This window comes from Myxine glutinosa, chromosome 2, assembly GCF_964187855.1.
Source record: "Myxine glutinosa chromosome 2, kmMyxGlut1.1, whole genome shotgun sequence".
Classification (NCBI taxonomy): Eukaryota; Metazoa; Chordata; class Myxini; order Myxiniformes; family Myxinidae; genus Myxine; species Myxine glutinosa.
The window spans coordinates 114,095,317-114,116,016 of NC_136262.1; the positions used below are offsets into that span (position 1 = coordinate 114,095,317).

Genomic DNA, 20,700 nt, shown 5'->3' on the forward strand with positions numbered 1-20,700 from the left:
TGGACCGGACCGAGTCGATTCTGTCCCTGAGCCCAGGTGCACCTGGAGCCATCGATTCTGCCTTTCCTTGCCATCAATCCCCGTGTGAGTCAGTTTTTGTCCCGTTTATCTGTCGTCTGTTGGGGTTAATATAAGAGTGTGTCTAAGTGCTTGTCTTTCTATGCTGTCCCTCTCATCCCTGTAATCTGACCTTCCGCCCTAATATAACCTCCTCCGGAGGTCTTGAGAACTGAACCCTTGGTGTCGTGTCATTTTAATCCAGCCGTGTGTCTTTTCCTTCAATTGATCTAGCGTAGCGCGATTAGTCAGCGTTCGAGTATAATCGGGTAACTTGTGCAGACGTGGTCATACCAAACCGCTCGGTAAACTAACATCCACAACCGCGTCTGTAACAATATATATATATATATACATATATACATATACATATATATATATATATATATATATATATATATATATATATATATATATATATATATATATATATATATATATATATATATATATATATATATATATATATATATATATATATATACATACATACATACATACATACATACATATATACATCGGTAGGACAGGAGAAAGCACTGTTTTTTGTGTGCAAATGTTAAACCATGAGTTTATGATGTCATGTTTTCCAAATTGGGGATTTTTGTGTATTTATTTCCATCCCTCTGACAGCGATACCAACCTGAGCTGTTCAGTTGTTTCATACGAATGGTCAATCAATATCTTTGAAATAAATCGATTAATGTTCACCTTTTGTTGGCCATGTCTCTTAAAGCATTTACATTGGTCTTATCCTTTAATAATCGAGCGTATGTCTAAATACTTTAAAACGTATGCTTATGTATCGCATTCCCTATTGCAGGTTGCACGTGGTCTGGCCTTGACCCCTGTTAATCCTTCGCTTCCTGCCCCACCCCCCGGACCAATGAGCCAAGAGGAGCTGATGGTTTCTATGGTTACAGGACTTGCTGCCCCATTGGCCCGCACATCAATGGGTATTATCATGGTTGGGGGTTTGGTAAGTCGAGTCCCCTCACCCTTTCCAAACCTCCATTCCAGTGTAGCCGAGGTGCTCACCCGTCCATCCTCTGGCCTTGCGATGCTCGTTCCTCTGTACGTGTGCTTTCCTTGCGTGCGTTTTATGTGTCGTTCACACATCCGCAGGTGTGGAAAGCCGTCGGTTGGCGAGTGGTGACTCTTTCTCTCGGCCTGTATGGCCTGCTGTACGTGTACGAACGCGTGACGTGGACGAACCGTGCAAAGGAGCGCGCATTCAAGAGACAGTTTGTCGCTTATGCTGCCGAGAAGCTCCAGATGGTCGTGAGCTTCACCAGCTCGAACTGCAGCCACCAAGTGCAGCAGTGAGTCGGATCGTCGCACCCGGTTATCGTACCACGTGTGCGTGAAGCTGTCTAAAAGCAAGGTGCAAGTCCAACGTTTACTTGGACATTGGAGACAGACAGTACTGACACAGATATACGTTAATTAAGAATGAAATCTTTGATTTGATTGGTGGATTTATCATCTATATCCTGAATTAATTGAATAACATTCATCGATGCAGCCTGCTCTAACACAGGCAAGTCGAGAGCATTCCAATCGTTGTACGATAGTAACTATAAAGTATGTACTACAGTATAAGTATTATAGTATTACTGCGGTACATTTTCTAGTTGTAGTATAGTCTATGAAAGTACTATTCTATAGTTGTGCTGTAGTGCAATTATATGCCACGAGTTCTACAATAGAAAATTGGAAACAAAAACCTTCATTGTACTTTCCTTCTACTATCGTTGGTTGATGTTCGTTGGTTGCCTCAGCTCGGTTCCAAAGTTGTGACCATTTTCAGCCACATGAAGCCTCATTAGAAAGGTCTTCGCTCACGAGAGGTTGTCCGCTCACAGGCGCCATCTTGGAAAAATCGAAAAATGTTACACCTCTATATATCCCAACCCGCTACATGGACAAAATTGAAACATGGCTCATTGTCAAGTACTCCCCTTGGGGAATAAGATATGTTAACGATGACGTCATTGGTGCCGTAATTATGATGTCATAATTTGACAGGGACAACGCTTAGTCTGATCAGTTTGACATTTATTGAGCGTGATCTCTGCAACAATTATATTGGAGAATATAAATTTATGATGTAATCGCTCACGTGGTCTGGTGGCCATATTGGATCAAAGAAAAGAAAAAAAACGTTCAAAAACAGAAGAGTTGGCTCGCACCAAGTTGACTGCGCAGGTGAGTATTCTATGAATACCATCTATTTGATGTGTGCTGTTGTAAAAACCAGATCTACAACATTGTCCCAATAGTAGGTTTAATTCAGAATCGATCTCTAGTAACACCTGTAAGAAATCAGCAAGAGTAATATCAGTATACCGTTATCATCGGAGTAGTAATGAATCGGCAATTGGTACAAGCAACAAGCAAGCTTGGAACATCTAGCAATACGCACCATTCGTATATGCACCACCATACAGAATAAATGTCACAGGAATGAATCGGAGCGATGTCTGTCCAAGTTCTTATGGAAGCCCCTCAGTGGCCGGAGCCAGCATAGCACCTGGGTTCAGCTTAGTCACAATTTCATTACATTCTCCCCTCCGTTAAATCTACACTACCACTAGGGCTGAAATCAAGCCAGCAAAGCGTAGGAGCAGATTAAGCAATTGGCAACGGTCCATGTCAGTCAGTCCAACCATAGCGGTCGGGGCGAGGAATTTCTCTCCCGGCACGGGTCCAGTAACCACCGGGTACTACATCCCCAAGACCGGAGTCCCCCGCATCGGAGTATCCGCCTAAATCAGGTGACGGCGGTGGCCCCACAGGGCCAGCCAGATCGGGTGCATGTAGCGGTGGGGAAGCTGGTAGATGCTCCATTGTCGGATCAACTGGATCGTAAGCCGGCTCGTCAACTTCCACACATGGGGCCAGGTGGCGTACCGAGACCGTAGACTCCCGTCCATTGGGCAACAACACACGAGCGTGCTCGGGATTAGCTTGGACAACATGCACCTTATCCACAAGCGGGTCATATTTACTCATGCGAACCGCGCGTTTGAGAAAAGCCAGTCCCGGCTCAGCAAGCCAACCCGGTAAAGGTCGGGGACTGCCCGAACGCCACGGGTAATGAAACATACGGTCGTGGGGAGTTTGATTTGTAGCAGTGCACAATAAAGTCCTGATCGAGCTTAATGCCCCGGGTAGTGACCAAGCCCATTGGTCTAGTCCTAGGCCGCGGGCCTTAAGACTCAGAGTAACGGCCCTCCATATAATGCCATTAAAGCGTTCTACCTGTCCATTCGCCTGTGGCCTATACGGAGTAGTATAGCTGGAAGCGACATTATGCTGGAGCAAGAAGTTCCTCACATCCTGGGACAAGAACACTGCGCCTCGATCGGTGTGCACATAGGCCGGATTCCCAAACATAGAAAACAAGTTCTGCATGCACCAGATAACCGTAGCAGCAGACATATCACCGCACGTGAAAGCAAAAGGGAATCGAGAGAACTCATCAACGATCGTGAGAAGATAACGAGATTTACTTGAAGCCGGTGAAGCCAGCAGGGGTCCTTTGAAGTCCATGGCTAATCTCTCCCACAGCCGAGTGGCTTGGACCAGCGTACCCATCGGAGGGTTGTAGAAGCGAGGTTTGAGTTCAGCGCAAACGGAACAAGTGCAACAGAGCCGACGAACATCCTCAACGGAATAGGGCAAGTTACGACTGCGCACATAATGAGCGAAACGTGTCATGCCGGGATGGCACAAGGTGTCATGAAGAACGCGCAGATCCTCAAAAGAGGTGAGGCTCGCAGGCCGCAATAAAGCATCGGCAACGAGGTTAGCCCACCCCGGGCGATATTTGATTTTGTAACAGAAATCGGCGAGCTCGATCCGCCAGCGAGTGATTTTTTTTTTTCATTCTTAATGCGTTGAGCATGCTGCGTGTCATACATAAAGGCAACACTCTGTTGATCTGTGATACTTTGGAAACATCGTCCGAGCAAATAGGGACGTCAACGCCTGATCGACTCGACGATGGCACACGCCTCCTTTTCGACAGACGAATGTCTCCGTTCCGCGGAGGAGAGAGTCCTTGAAAAGAAGGCCACAGGCGCCCCCTTGAGAGAGTGTCGCAGCTATAGCGTGGTCCGACGCATCGCTTTCCAAAACAAAGGACTTATTTTCGTCAATCGTCGACAGCGGCGCCAGCGATGTCGGACTTCAGGCCATGAAAAGCGGCCTTGGCAGCGTGACTCATGGGGAACGCATCAATATCCACAAGCGGGCGGAGCTTCTCGGAAAAATTTGAACCCACTTAGAATAATGAGCAAACAGCCCGAGAGCACGCTTCAATGAAGCACGATCACGGGGTGGGGCCATGTCGAGCAAAGGTTGCAGACGCTCCTTATCCGGAGCGATAGAGCCATGGGTCACGGTGTACCCCAGGAGATCTATTGTGCGAGCAGAATAGCGACATTTAGCCTTGTTCATAGTCAGTCGATACTTGTGCGCAACCTCGAGGAAGCGCTTCAGATTAGCATCATGATGTTCTTTGTTGTACCCGCAAACCGTGAGATTATCCAGATAAACAAAGACATCGGTTAAATTCTCTTTAGCGATGAGGTCGTCCATAGCCCTTTGGAAGCACACAACCCCATTCGTGACCCCAAAAGGTAGCCCGGTGAACTGGTACAACCTCTGGCCAGATTCAAACGCAGTGTCGATGCGATCTGCCGCGGAGATGGGAATCTGATGATACGCGCTACATAGATCGAGAGTGCTATTGACCGAGTACTGTGCCACCTGTCGTACCAGGGAATCAATTCCCGGGAGTGGGTAGGCGTCCAATTGGGTAAACCGATTAATCGTCTGCGAATAGTCAATTACCATGCGTTTGCGGTGTGATTCGGTGCGTACTACCAGAACTTGGGCCCGCCAGGGCGACCGACTAGGTTCTATGATACCTTCCTTTAGTAGTTGCGCAGTCTCTTCCGCAATGAATTGCGTGTCAACCCGTGAGTAGCGTCGCAATTTAACAGCAACTGGTGTACAGTCAGTAGTCATATTGGGAAACAGTGACATTGGCTCAATTTCCATCCATGCAAGAGCACACACAGCAAGAGTATCAGTGCCACCAAATTCCATTTCCAAACGCCCATGTCGCTGGAGAAAATCGTGTCCTAGCAAAACTTCTGCACATAATGCTGGTAAGACCATTAAATGCACATCCGGAAACATTCGACCCGTAATTACAAGCTTCAGTCAGCATTCTACCCGAGTGCTAAGCCATAGCCCTTGAGAAGCCATGAAGATTCTGCGTTTTGTCCTGAGAATTGGCCAGCCATGCTTCTGAACAAGTCGAAAATCGACATAACTATCAGTGGATCCAGTGTCAATTAAAGCATTTGCAAAAATTCCTTCAATCATGAGTGGGATAATAGCACGGGACAGGCCAAGTGGCCCTGCAGATGTCGAGTCGTCGAGAGGTGGCGCTCGAGCCTCGCGTGTGGATCCGACGCCAGCTAATGTCTTCCGTGCAGCTGAAGTCCCCCCCCCCCCCCCCCCCCCCGTGACGAATGACAAACTTTTGCAATGTGACCCTTCTTCGAACACAAATGACACGTCGCCTCCTTAGCCGGACAAACTGACTTGAGATGGTTCCGGTTCCCGCAGAAATAGCACTTAGCGTTACTTCCTGGCTTAGGTCCAGCAGCAGCGGTCGCTGTCAAACTCGGGTCGGGGCCCTCGAGCGCATCAGGTGCCTCCAATTCCGGCGAGAATGCAGCATCCTCTAGCTCGGCGGTAGCTCTCTCCGGTCGTGTCTGTCGGGATATCACTGCAGTGACGTATGGGCGTTCATACGCGTCGGCTTGTACCTGCGCTTCGGTGTACACGTGAGATAACCGAAGGGCTGTTTCTAGGGTCAAATCGGCTTCTTCAAGTAATCTTTGTCTGAGGACCTGCTATCTAATGCCTGAGACAAAAGCATCGCGAGCAAGGTCGTCACAAACTTGTGCATGGGTGCGAACCTCAGTGGTACAGTCTTTCAATAATCGTCGGAGGTCTTCAGCGAATTGGTCTGTGGTCTCCGTGGGCTCTTGTCGACGAGACGCAAGCAAATGTCGGGTGTAGACCACGCTTCGAGTTTTGATGTAAATACGTTTCAGCTCGGCCACAGCAGCATCGTATGTAGCACACTGAGTGATGGACATGTACACAGTATGGTTCACCTTGGATTGCAACACCGCAAGCTTCGTGGCAGCGGTGATTTCCTCCTGAGCATTCAGATGATTGGTCAGGAGCTTCAACCAGTGTAGCAGTTTAGCGGACGCGTCCGGCGCTTGGGGGTCCGCGCTGAAAACTGGAACTTGGATCAGCTTATGAGCCATGTCGTTCTCGTTCAGGACGGAGAGACGATTCTGAATTAATTGTTGTAAAAACCAGATCTACAACATTGTCCCAATAGTAGGTTTAATTCAGAATCGATCTCTAGTAACACCTGTAAGAAATCAGCAAGAGTAATATCAGTATACCGTTATCATCGGAGTAGTAATGAATCGACAATAGGTACAAGCAACAAGCAAGCTTGGAACATCTAGCAATACGCACCATTCGTATATGCACCACCATACAGAATAAATGTCACAGGAATGAATCGGAGCGATGTCCGTCCGAGTTCTTATGGAAGCCCCTCAGTGGCCGGAGCCAGCATAGCACCTGGGTTCAGCTTAGTCACAATTTCATTACATGTGCCATCCCTCAGATGAACATTGAACTGGGCGTCCCATCTTCCACGATTAGTTGGTGGACGTTCAAGATCCCACGGTGTCCTTCGTGAAGAGGAGGCACCTTGAGCAAATGATAAATTCCTGTTTTAACCTACAGGAGGCACTGCTTCAGCGGCTTAGCTGCACCACCAGCAAATAATGCAACCCACACTATCTCCGAAAGTCCGAAACGGTTGGGCAGAAATTCACCAAACTCTAGAGGTATAATCACCACATGGCACAAAGGTGCAAGAAAGAGAGGGGAGGAAATGAGAGGAGGGGGTGAGGGGTGAGCATTCAGTCATGGCCAAAAATATTGGCACCCTTGCACTTTTTTCAAATAACTCAATTTTCTATAAAAAAATAAGTTGAAATTGACGATTTGGTCTCCACAATTCTTCATTTCACTGTTCATATTACAGAACCATTGTTTTTGATTCAGAACTTAATACATCCTTTTAAATCAGAAAATAAAAATAAATGGCATTGACAAAATTATTGAAACCCGAGACTTAATATTTGGTAGCACAGCCTTTGGACAAAATAACTGCAGTCAAGCGCTTCCTATAGCCATAAATGAGCTTCCTCCACCTCTCTGCTGTCAGTTTGTCCCACTCTTCTTGTGCAAACTGCTCCAGTTCTCCCAGATTTGAAGAGTGTCTTCTCCAAACTGCTGTTTTCAGATCTCTCCAGAGATGTTCAATGGGATTTAGATCTGGACTCATGGCTGGCCACTTCAGAACAGTCCAGCATTTTGTCTTGGACCATTCCTGGGTGCTTTTTGAAGTGTGTTTGGGGTCATTGTCCTGCTGCAAGACCCATGACCTTCGATGAAGACCCAGCTTTCTGACACTAGGTTGAACATTGCGCTCAAAAATGCCTTGGTAATCTCCTGATTTCATGACTTGGCTCCATGGCTCCATGGCTACATGTATTGCTACATGCTACAGGCTACATGCATACTACATATACAGTCACGTGAAAAAGTAAGTACACCCCATGTAAAGTTTTGACTTTTTCAACATACAGCTATTTGATGTTCATTTCAACAATATTGACAGATAAAGGTGATATAATATAACAAACTAGCAGAAGTACCCGGCATTGCCGGGCGGGGGAGGGGAGGGAAACGGGGGGAGGGGGAAGGGGAAGGGAGGGGAACGGAGGGGAGGGGAACGGGGAGGAGAGGGGGGGAGGGCATGGGGGAAGGGGAGGGAGAGGGGGGAGGGTAGGAAGGGGAGGGCCAGTCAACAATGACGTTGCAGTTCTCATGGTAGGAGAGCAGCACAACAATCTCGACATCGTCCAGCATCTTCGCGACAACAGCACGAAGCGGATTTTGGAGACTCACCGATCCTGTGACGCCCTCCAGTACCGGCGTTGCCGGGCGGGGGAAGGGAGACCCGTACATTCTCAACCCGTACATTCGCCCTCTCGACTCAAGCTCACTCGGACAAAAGCCTCGCACAAATTACACCGTGAAGGCCCAATGGCCATGTCTATGCCACAAATCAAGTACATGAGCGAGTCTGGCGCACTGAATTGAAAATATATAGAACGCTCATACTCCGTGAAAAGTGTAGCCGCCGTGTCACCATCTTGGTTAGCGCGACTCGACCAACTCGCTTCGCAGATATCGTTTGTTTTGAACGTGTCCCAGATTTTAAAAGCCAGACAACTGTTAAAATGCCATTTTGAGCGGCAATAAACTGCTCCAATCGGTTACGGAAGGGTTGTGGAAAGACGTTTCACAGCTGTTTCAAAGACGTTTAATTCATATCGCAAAAAAATCGACACAAAACACGATCACACAAAAGGTGAAAAAACGCAATCGCTTTTCGCTCTGAATTACGTGCAAACTTGTGACGGAAATCACCATCGCCCAGCATCGAATGCCAACCAAGATGGCGCCCGGTAGCTGCATCTCCACCTATGTGGTGTGAATGGCAATGGTCATTGATTCGATATATTTTCCGTTCAATGGTCTGGCGGCGGGGATAGAACATCACGTGATCGCTCTGAGCGAATCAGCGAGCTGCTCTGGCACATGCTGAGATTCCGTGTATAATGTTCCTCGCTGAAATGCGCTGAGGTAAATATGAATAAAAAATATGGATCTCGTCAAATATTTTTAGGTAGGCCATGTCCTTCCCAGGCTCAATGGCCATGTCTGTGCCAAATATCAAGTACATGAGCCTCTCCGTTTAGGAGTCTATCGGTAACATTACACACACACAAACTGTGTTTTATGTTCAATGGTCTGGCGGCGGGGATGGAACATCACGTGATCGCTCTGAGCGAATCAGCGCGTTGCTCTGCCACCGGCTCAGATTCCGTGTATAATATTCCTCGCTGAAATGCGCTGAGGTAAATATGAATAAAAAATATGGATCTCGTCAAATATTTTAAGGTAGGCCATGTTCTTCCCAGGCTCAATGGCCATGTCTATGCCAAATATCAAGCACGTGAGCCTCTCCGTTTAGGAGTCCATCGGTAACATTACACACACACACACACACACACACACACACACACACACACACACACACACACACAACTGTGTTTTATATATATAGATATCATGAAACATTTACATTTTGTAGTCCATGATATAATTTAAATAAACATAAATGCAAATTTCGCATGTGGAAAAAGTAAGTACACCCTTTGCTCTAATAGGTGGCATTGCCCCCTTTGGCAGAAAAAACCTCAAGAAGGCCTTTCTTATAACTGTCTACCAGTCTCTGACATCGACTGGGAGAAATTTTTGCCCACTCCTCCATGCAGAATTCTTTCAACTGTGCGATGTTTGAGGGGTTTCTTGCATGCACAGCTCGTTTCAAATCCCCCCACAACATCTCGATGGGATTTAGATCCTGGCTTTGACTTGGCAATTCCAGAACCCTCCATTTCTTTCTTTTCAGCCATTCCTTGGTGGATTTACTGGTATGTTTAGGGTCATTGTCATGTTGCAAGGTCCACCTTCAGTTGAGCTTCAACTTTCTGACAGATGGCCTCACATTATCCTCAAGCACCCTCTGGTACAATGAAGAATTCATAGTGGATTCTATGATGGTGAGCTGCCCAGGCCCTGATGCAGCAAAGCTGCCCCAAACCATAATATTTCCACCACCATGCTTTACAGTTGGTATCAGGTTCTTGTAGTTAAATGCTGTCTTTGGTTTTCGCCAAACATGTCTTCTGGTACTGTGGCCAAATATCTCTACCTTTGACTCATCTGTCCAGGGCACATTGTTCCAGAAGTGCTGGTCTTTGCCTCGGTGTTCATTGGCAAACTTAAGTCTTGCCCTGATGTTCTTTCTGGACAGCAAAGGTTTCCTCCTGGCACACCTCCCATGTAGATCAAATTTGTGCAGCCTCTTTCTCATGGTAGACTCGTGCACTTTGACATCAACAGTGGCAAGAGCTACCTGTCGGTCCCGTGATGACATTCTGGGGTTCTTAGAGACTTCTTTCAGCATCTTGCGGTCTGCTCTCGGGCTGAACTTGCTGGGGAGGCCTGGCCTGAACGAGTTGGCAGTTGTTTGGAATCTTCTCCACTTGTAGATGATCTTCCGGACAGTCGAATGATTGATTTCAAATTGTTTGGAGATCTTTTTAAATCCCTTCCCAGACTCGTAGGCATCTATAACCTTCTTTCTGAAGGCCTCAGAGAGCTCTTTTGATCTAGGCATGGTGACGCCACAGACTTCAACAACAAAGAGCAAACCAAACTAAACGTCTGAGGTTTAAATAAGACAGGTTCCTCCAAGATCCTTTCGAAACGATGTTTTAATCATTTGCACCTGAGCTGGTGCACCTGATTCTAATTTTAGGTGTTTGAATTAGTGATAAATGTGGGGGTGTACTTACTTTTTCCACATGCGAAATTTGCATTTATGTTTATTTAAATTATGCATTGGACTACAAAATGGAAATGTTTCATGATATTTGTTAAATGATATCACCTTTATCTGTCAATATTGTTGAAATGAAGATCAAATAGCTGTATGTTGAAAAAGTCAAAACTTTACATGGGGTGTACTTACTTTTTCACGTGACTGTATATATTGGCTACATGGCTAGATGGCATGTATTTAATGGCTACAGTCTTGTGTCTGACCTCCTCAGACAATTCCCTGGTTTTCTTTCTTTTCTCCATGCCAATTGCGGTACACACAGTGACACAAAACAGCAGAATGACTCCTTTTCTCTATCCAAACTGGTGGCATGAGTGATTTTTTAAATATTGCAGGCACCTGCAACTCACTACAGGTGAGTTCAATTCCAAAGTAAACGAGAATCACCTTCTTGAAATCTAATTATTTCTAACAACTTCCAAAAGATGCCAATAATATTGTCTGGGCCATTTTAGGATTTCTGTGTGGAATAAGATAAGATTTTGTCATTTTTTTTCAGCTTTTTTTTTGGTTTTGTTCCACTGAAAACCACATTTCCAATCTGGCCTCCAAAGCCAGTGACCAACTGGGCATGCTCCGTCGTGCGAAGTCCTCGGCACACCTGAGCTCCTCACCACATACAAAGCTTTCATCCGCAGCTCAATGGAATACTGCTCTCCCTCTGGGCTGGTGCTCCTGCCTCACACCTAGCTTGGCTACACGCTGTAGAAACCAAAACTTTCAGAATCATTGGAATCTCCCGTGGCGAAGCTGGTTGTGAGAGACTTTCACTCGCTCACCGCAGGCAGGTTGGTGGTCTTTCTGTCTTCTACCGACTCCTCTCTGGCCTAGCTCCCCCCCGCCCCCCGCCCCCGGCTCTGTCTGTGCTCTGTCCCCCAAATATTCTTACAGGTCGCACAAGATCTGCCAGCAACCTTCTTCTGGTGAAACTGCCAAAATCAAGACTCTGCTCACCTTCACTCTTTCATTCCTCTTTTCTCGTGCCTCTGGAACAAACTCCCTCATTCTTCAATCCCACTCCTCCGTCCAGGTCTTTAAAACAGTTGTTCACTACCATCTCTTGTCTTCCCCCATCCAAAACCTTGATCTTTTCTACCCCTGTTAATTCACCCTAGATCCACTTTTTTGAAATACCGACTTCTTTCCTGGAAGTCCAAGCAGTGTCCATGTGGTTTTTACCTCTCCCACCTCACCCCTCCCCCCACCCCCCATTCCCATGCCTCCTCCCTCCAAGCCCTCTTCCTCCCATAGATCTCCTGATGTCCCTGCTCTCAAATGTTGTACTTGTGTGCTTCCCCCTCTCTCTCCCAATCTTGTCTCCCGCTCCCTTTATTATGTCTTGTGTGTCCGTTTGTGTTTTTTTTGTCATTAATGTTAGCTCTTACACGAGCCTCGATCTTGTATACAAAAGAAACAACCAAGAAATATATATGTGGATACCAAATTATTTTTAAATTTCAACAATTTATAAAAAAATAAAAAAATAACCACCTTTAGAGGCCATTTTTCCCCGCAAGCAGGGGTTGGCCTTTTTCGGGAACCGTGGTTGTTGTTGTTTTTCAGTCCCCTTTTTGAAGCAATGTTTTACGGCCGGATGCCCTTCCTGACGCCAACCCTTTTTGCCGCCTTTAACGACAAACAGGGAATTACCAGTGAACTGGTCCTCAATTAGCCGACATCGGAAGGATGACAGGCTGAGTCAACCCCCCTGGCAGTTAATTCAGCGATCGACCGGGATTCGAACCCAGGATCCTAGGATCCTAAGCTGGCACCCTAACCGCTAGCCCAACACCAGGGTTCTACAAATCAACAATTTAATGGAAGAAATTGTGCATTATTTGAAAAAAGTGCAAGGGTGCCAATGTTTTTGGCCACGACTGTATGTATATACAGCAGGGTTGAGGGACAAAATAGAAAAATACTTGGAGAAATAAGGGCAAGGGGTGGAACACGTGAGTTAACAAAGTTGATACAGCTGCAAACTCTCAATCAACAAAGTGGATGGAAAATGGAAAGAGGGTTTTGGATGGTGAATGGGTGTAGAAAAGATAATGGTTGTGTGTGGGGGATATTCTGAGGTTGTGGTGAACAGCTGTTTTGAAGGTCTGGAGGGAAGAATGAGATTGAAGGAAATGTGGAAGTTCATTCTACAGGTGGGAAAAACAGGGACAGATGAGTGGGAGCAGTGAGTCTGGATTTTGGCGTTTCAACAGAACGAGGTTCCTGGCAGATTGTGCTGCACCCTGTGGAAACATTTGGTGGGAGGAGCGGGGAGGGGTGTATGAAAGGGTGTATGTGGGGGTGAACGAGGGGGTGAACAGAACACGGAAAAGAAAGAGGGTACAAGATCAGAGAGGAGGTGGTAGAAGACAGACCACTGACCTGTCTGTGATGTGAAAGTGATAGGCCCTATCGGGGTATAAACCAATGATTTTGAACCTTGGTTTGCAAGGTGTCAGGTAGGGATCCAAAGGTGAGATGGTCGGTACAATAATTACCGGTATGCCGTGTAAATCTTGCGCCGATCAGCGAAGCTGGTTCATGCTATAGTCAGGTTCACTATGTTTTTTTCGTTCAAAATTTTGGTAGATTAGCAAAACTATACATTTTTGGAATATTCAGAGCATGAGGAATCCAAAAATTAATGTTTGCATTTGCATAGACACCTTTGCGAAAATGACACTCAGGACAGTGATGAAGATCTGTAAAAGTATATTCCTGAACGGTATAGACCTAGTAGATCCTGTGTATAGGACTTATAGTTCAATCTGATACTACCTATAACTTCCTATAACAACCTATAACTTCAAAGGACTTGCAATATCATGTATTATGTAATACAGTTATATCACAAATATAAAGACAATGGTTTTCAATTACCTTTGTTTGTTGCTTTTCTATAATCCTGAGCACTATTTTGAGGCCTTTATTGGATTCCTTGACCCAGAAAACATAGGATTAACATATTTAATTAAGTTTCTAGGTTGACTAGAAGCCGAGATCGCGCAAAATATGTATTTTATGGCGGCCATTTTCAAAATCCAAAATGGCGGCCATGCAGGTGTCTGTGCAAATGCCAACATTGATTTTCAGATTCTCCATGCTCTGAAGATTCCAAAAATGTACAGGTTTGCTAATCCCAAAATTTTGAAAGAAATTATATTTGTTAACATAGTGAACCTGACTATCTTCATCACTGTCCTGAGTGTCATTTTCGCAAAGGTGTCTACGCAAATGTAAACATAAATTTTTGGATTCCTCATGCTCTGAGTATTCCAAAAATGTATAGTTTTGCTAATCTACCAAAATTTTGAACGAAATTATATTTGTTAACAGTGAACCTGACTAGGAGGTAAAAATAAATTTTTATTTTGGATCTAATGTGAAATTACACTACTCACAATAAGTTAGGGATATTGTGGGAGTGAGTTTATTTTTTTTATAGGGGTTAGGGTTATGGTATTGAAATCAAGAATGCTGTGTTTTTTCACACATTAATAACCATAGAATTAGGACCAACAACTTTCTTCAACATAATTAATACACAAAATCAACCACACCGAAGAATCTGCCAACATCCCTAACTTATTGTGAGTAGTGTAAATTCTAACACGACGACTGTGATGCCAGGATGTTGAAAATTACGCAATTTCAAATCGGCGTTTATTTTCGTAAGATAATACTAAAGTCCGAGCAGTTAAAGCGGCAACTATTTCCGGGATCAATACGCACTTTTGGGATCACACAAGATCGTGTGCGGAATGAAGGAATCGTGAGACTTTTAACAAAACGACAGATATCTAATTTGATAATCACTCGCGGTTCCTGATCAAAAATATATGATAAAATAATTATGCAAGAAACCATTTTGCGACTGCATAAACCGTGAATACGCGAAGCACAGGCGCCGCGAATGTCAAATTTCTGAATGTCGGGGTTCCACAGTGTATTGTAGCGTGATATGCAAAAATGTTGTTGAGAAGTTACGACTAAACTTGGTGGACGAGTTTGTTTGGTGACATGAACAAGCCGATTAGATTTTGGTTCAGGTCCGAATCCAGATCCAGCCTATCATTAGGATACAAAAGAACCTGTTGAGCCTGGTGGAGGTGTGCACTCTACCGAGTACCGTTGTACTTTTTTTTTTTTGGAAAACGTGTGGTGCCTCCACAAGGTGCTGAACAAAACCAAATGTAGGAAAGGGTGAATGGGAAATTGTTTATGAATATGAGATATTAAATGAATCAGGAGGAACATGTAATGAAATTAATTTCAGGATAACACGAGTAGTATCGAGAATGTTTGAGTCGAAATAAAAGAAAATGGTGTATACTGCACTACCCAAAGGCCCGTCTCTAAAATTCAGGTCTTCATGAGAGTTTTTATGGGGTGAGAGTAGGAGCTGAGGGAATATGAATATGGATTTAGAGTTCCACAACTGTTGGCATGTATTTTGTGTCATGGGGTGTTGTCAAATAGATGTTATTTTTTCTTATTTGGCGCATTAAAAGGAACTTGTCTTTGGTTATCCAGTGCTGAATCGCATCTCCTAGCTGTCAACCCCTTGCCCTTGTCCCACAGGGTCCTGACGGGTACCCTCGCGCGCCTCGGTGAACAAGTGGACGAGACCCGCCAGGGGCTCGAGGCCGATGTCGCTTCTCTGGTTCGGAAGGTCCAGGTGCTTGAGAATGTTGGAGCGAAAGCAAAGCTACTCAGGTAACTCATTGTTCTGCCACAGGTGGTGCGGTTTGCAATGTGTTGCAAACGTTTGAAATGCTAAATTATGAGAAATGTCTGTGAATGCTCAAGAATCATTTCACTGTGCTTTGTGCGTGGAATTGTGGGTAAATTCTGCAATTCTGCAAAAATTCTGCAAAATTCTGCAAAAAAAATCTGTAAATTCTGCAAAATTCTGCAACCACCCTCGATGTACTGCAGACATTTAAACATATTGGTACATCACTTTCAGGGGGTAACAGTCCTGCCAGTGTGAGTCGGAAGTGATCTGATCTTCTCGGATAGTCCTGAACACCGTGTGTGTGTTGTGTGTGGTGTGTGTGTTGTGTGTGCGTTGTGTGTGTGCGTTGTGCGACGCTTTATATATATACTGTATATATATATAGGAAACGAACGCTGTGTGTGAAGCCGTGTGACTATGTGTCTATTAATTATGTAATGTTTGAACTTCGGTTGCATCCTGACTACACGTACATCTATTAATTACATACTAATGGAAAGTACCTTTCAACCCTTTAGACTGATGAGACCCCTTAGACCTTTGACGACCCAAAGTCCTGGAGTACACAAAAGACCCTGGAACCCAAAAGAGCCAAATTCATATCATAAATAACTGAAAGACCCCAAGGACTCTGAAGACCCAAAAGATGCAGGGGACCCAACAGACCTCGAGGGACACTAAAGACCCCTAAGAACCAGATGACCCAAAAGACCCTTAAAGACTCAGATGATCCCCAAGGATCCCAAAGATCCTGAAGGCCCTTAAAACCCTAAAGACCCCAAAGGCCCTTTAGACCTATTAGAACTCAAGATCCTTAAGACCCCTTTTACCTTAAAGACCCTTTCAATACTTTAGAGGCCTTTGGATTCCTTCACCCTTGAAACGTTTTATACACTTTAGAGCACGAGAACCTTTAGACCTTTACACCCCTTAAGTCCCTTTTGACCCCTCAGATCTAAACACCATTTAGACCCGTTACACCCTTCAGACCGATTAGACAGCTTGGACCCTTGGCCATTTGGAGCTTTACACCACTTGGACCTTTTTTGATTGCAAATAAATAATATCACCCATATTACAAATAAATAATATGACCAATATTACAAATAAATATGACCCATATTACAAATAAATGTGACCCATATTACAAATAAATAAGATGACCCATATTACAAATAAATAATATCACCCATATTGCAAATAAATAATATCACCCATATTACAAATAAATAATATGACCCATATTACAAATAAATAATATGACCCATATTACAAATAAATAATATGACCCATATTACAAATAAATAATGACCCATATTATAAATAATATGACCCATATTACAAATAAATAATATGACCCATTTTACAAATAAATAATATGACCCATATTACAAATAAATAATATGACCCATATTACAAATAAATAATATGACCCATATTACAAATAAATAATATGACCCATATTACAAATAAATAATGACCCATATTATAAATAATATGACCCATATTACAAATAAATAATATGACCCATATTATAAATAAATAATATGACCCATATTACAACTAAATGATATCACCCATATCACAAGTAAATAATATCGCCCATATCACAAATAAATAATATCGATCAATATCACAAATAAATAATATCGATCAATATTACAAATAAATAATATGCCCCATATTACAAATAAATAATATGACCCATATTACAAATAAATAATATCACCCATATTACAAATAAATAATATCACCCATATTACAAATAAATAATATGACCCATATTACAAATAAATAGTATCACCCATATTACAAATAAATATGACCCATATTACAAATAAATAATATGACCCATATTACAAATAAATAATATGACCCATATTACAAATAAATAATATCACCCATATTACAAATATATCATATCACCCATATTACAAATAAATAATATCACCCATATCACAAATACATTTGTACAAAATAAATGTTGGCATTATGATTGGTGTAAATCGTGAGAACACAGAATCTCAAGTTCATGCAGGTGATTATCCTCAGTTTAAACACGCCTGTGCCTCTGTGGCGACGTGTAGTGAGCCGAGCACAACGCTGAACCAAATCATTGGATACAAAACGTAAACTGTTGAGCTTGGCGGAGGTTTGCGCTCTACTGAGTGTTTGTCCAGTTTATTATGTTTGCAATATAACGAGTTTTTAATGTACAGTATTTATGATGCTCTGTGTTTATGATCCTACGTATTTATAACATTAATGGTTTTGACACTATGAACCGAATTTACGAAAGGTGTGTAAGAGTTAGACGAAGAGTGATTATCTGATGTGTGATCAAAACATAATCACAAGCGTTTAAATAACAAATAAACTTTTACACCTTGGTTGGCAAGGACATGTTTCAGAGTGCGTGTAAGGCCTTGAAGCAAGCTATAATTGTAATTGGTTATAATTATAGCTTGTTGGTAGTATTATAATTGGTAGTATCCATGGGATGGTGAATATGGATGTGTTAGGATGTGCTTGAATTAGCTGAAGAGGAGGCAGAAGAGGATAGGAGTCTTCACATTGAGAATCTTCAAAGAGAGATACAATCCTCTGGAGAAGCTCGACAATGTCAAATTTCAGTGCCTTTTCCTTAGTGTCCATCCTCCTCCAGAGTTCTCGGAGGTCCCGAGCAGAGGATTTTTGGCGGTCGAGGAAATGGGCGCCATCCTTTGTGAAATATCTTCCGATGCGAGCTGCTTTTTCGTAATTGTATCCGTGTCACTTCTCCTGTCTTGGATTGTTCCTTGATGAACCTTCATTATTTCGATTAAACCCAATCATTGCCCGAATCAAAAATTGTCCCCACTTTACCTTCCGGACATGTTGTCATCGTTGTAACACACAAACTAAAAATTGACGTGTGTGAGGCAAATGCGGAGTCATTCAGTCAAATTGGTTAGGTAACCACTTGTATGGCACGTTGAACCAAATTAAATGGTTAAGAGACATGGAATCGAACGTATGTGCGCACAACTAGTCAGCTGCTTTGGCGCGCACAACTAGTCAGCTGCTTTGGCGCGCACAACCAGTCAGCTGCTTTGGCGCACACAACCAGTCAGCTGCTTTGGCGCACACGACCAGTCAGCTGCTTTGGCGCACACGACCGGTCGGCTGCTTTGGCGCGCATGACCAGTCAGCTGCTTTGGCGCGTACGACCAGTCAGCTGCTTTGGCGCGCACGACCAGTCAGCTGCTTTGGCGCGCACGACCAGTCCGCTGCTTTGGTGCGCACAATCAGTCAGCTGCTTTGGCGCGCACAACCAGTCATCTGCTTTGGCGCACACGACCAGTCGGCTGCTTTGGCGCACACAACCAGTCAGCTGCTTTGGCGCACACGACCAGTCAGCTGCTTTGGCGCGCACAACCAGTCCGCTGCTTTGGTGCGCACAACCAGTCAGCTGCTTTGGCGCGCACAACCAGTCATCTGCTTTGGCGCGCACGACCAGTCAGCTGCTTTGGCGCGCACGACCAGTCGGCTGCTTTGGCACGCACGACCAGTCAGCTGCTTTGGCGCGCACGACCAGTCGGCTGCTTTGGTGCGCACAACCAGTCACCTGCTTTGGCGCACACGACCAGTCAGCTGCTTTGGCGCGCACGACCAGTCGGCTGCTTTGGTGCGCACAACCAGTCAGCTGCTTTGGCGCGCACAACCAGTCAGCTGCTTTGGCACGCACGACCAGTCGGCTGCTTTGGCGCGCACGACCAGTCAGCTGCTTTGGCGCGCACGACCAGTCAGCTGCTTTGGCGCGCACGACCAGTCAGCTGCTTTGGCGCACACGACCAGTCAGCTGCTTTGGCGCGCACGACCAGTCAGCTGCTCTGGCACGCACGACTAGTCAGCTGCTCTGGCGCACACGGCTAGTCAGCTGCTCTGGCGCACACGACTAGTCAGCTGCTCTGGCGCGCACGACTAGTCAGCTGCTTTGGCGCGCACGACTAGTCAGCTGCTCTGGCGTGTACAACTAGTCAGCTGCTCTGGCGCACACAACTCATCGGTTGTTTCATGTTGAAGATGCTACTTGCTTGTGTTGTGTTTATGATGTTTTTTTTGTATTATGTTTGTGACTTGATGCTAACATGTGATTCATTGCTTGTTTTTCCCTCATCTTTCCCCCATCACATCCATTCTCACCACTCACTTCCTTTTCGCTTCCTGTTCCATTTTTTTTCCTCCTTTAAAAAATTGCTTTTCTTTATTTCACCCTAACCCTCCTCCCACTCCCTATATTTATCTTCCTCTTTTCTTACTTATATTTTACCATTCATCTCTCCATCCTTTTTCATTTTCCTTTTATTTTTCCCCCTCTCATCTTTTCTCCTTTCTTTGCCTTTCCCCTTTATGGCTTTTTATTCATTCTTTATTCCTTCACTCTTACCCTCGTTCATACAGAAACAAGGCTGGTTGGTTGGGGAATGAGTTGAACATGTTTTCTCATCAGTATCTGCAGCCACAAGAACAATGAGCGGGGAAGGACAGCCATCTTTACAAAGGGGACAGTTGGTGCGGGGTTTCAAGCCATTGTTGTGGCCTCCTTCTCGTCATCCTCCTTCCTCCACCATGATCCTTCCTCCACCTTCTTGTCATCCTCCCTCGTCCTCCACCTCACTCTCTCTGTGATATTTGCTCCTTCCTCCCTCTCCCCATCCTTGCCATCCTTGCGGTCCTTCCATGAAATATTGGTACCCTTCACTAGCTTGGTTGCACCTTCTTCTGTGATGGAATTTGTAATCTTGTTTGGTTTTGTTTTGCACTTAAATGAAGCAGCTAAGTGTTTGCTCTTGTTTATTTGCCTCGTGAGCTGTGATGGATTTTTACATCCGCTATTAAACTTGCGTGAAGCTTTATTGGTATTTTCTATTTGTGGTCCCACCACGAGGGCTCACTGCTGTTCGAATGTACCACGTGCTCCCTTTGGTCATTTAACTTTGATAAATCCATTCCAATTGTTTTTTAAAGTGTGAATGTGAGCGGTTTATGATGTTTTCGTGACCTCTCATGTTTGTGATGCCATGGTTGTGACCTCTCAAGGTCAGTGTGATGTAAACTCTTGATTTACACATGAGCAATGCGATACCATTTGCTTTTGGAGCGAATGTTTCAAACGACCAAGCTTTCCATGTCACACTCATGATGGCCTCAACCTTTGTTGCGTTTTCACCTGAGTGCCCTTTTACACCGGAAGTTTAACTTC

General features: G+C 44.5%; 1 protein-coding gene across 4 annotated transcripts in view; it reads left to right on the top strand.

Annotated features, from left to right (window-relative positions):
• The window catches only part of MFN2 (mitofusin 2), a 128,912-nt gene extending 108,559 nt beyond the window's left edge, over positions 1-20,353 (top strand). For 3 of the 4 annotated variants that reach the window (XM_068107393.2, XM_068107394.2, XM_078771445.1), the window contains 4 exons: positions 881-1,036; positions 1,183-1,379; positions 15,299-15,433; positions 19,899-20,353. In XM_068107393.2, the coding sequence (XP_067963494.1) occupies positions 881-1,036; positions 1,183-1,379; positions 15,299-15,433; positions 19,899-19,971 (561 nt within the window). In that variant the 3' untranslated portion in view covers positions 19,972-20,353. Of the gene's footprint in view, positions 1-880; positions 1,037-1,182; positions 1,384-15,298; positions 15,434-19,898 lie in introns of those variants that run through there. The other variant, XM_078771443.1, reaches the window with a different exon arrangement.
• Positions 20,354-20,700: the final 347 nt, after the last annotated feature.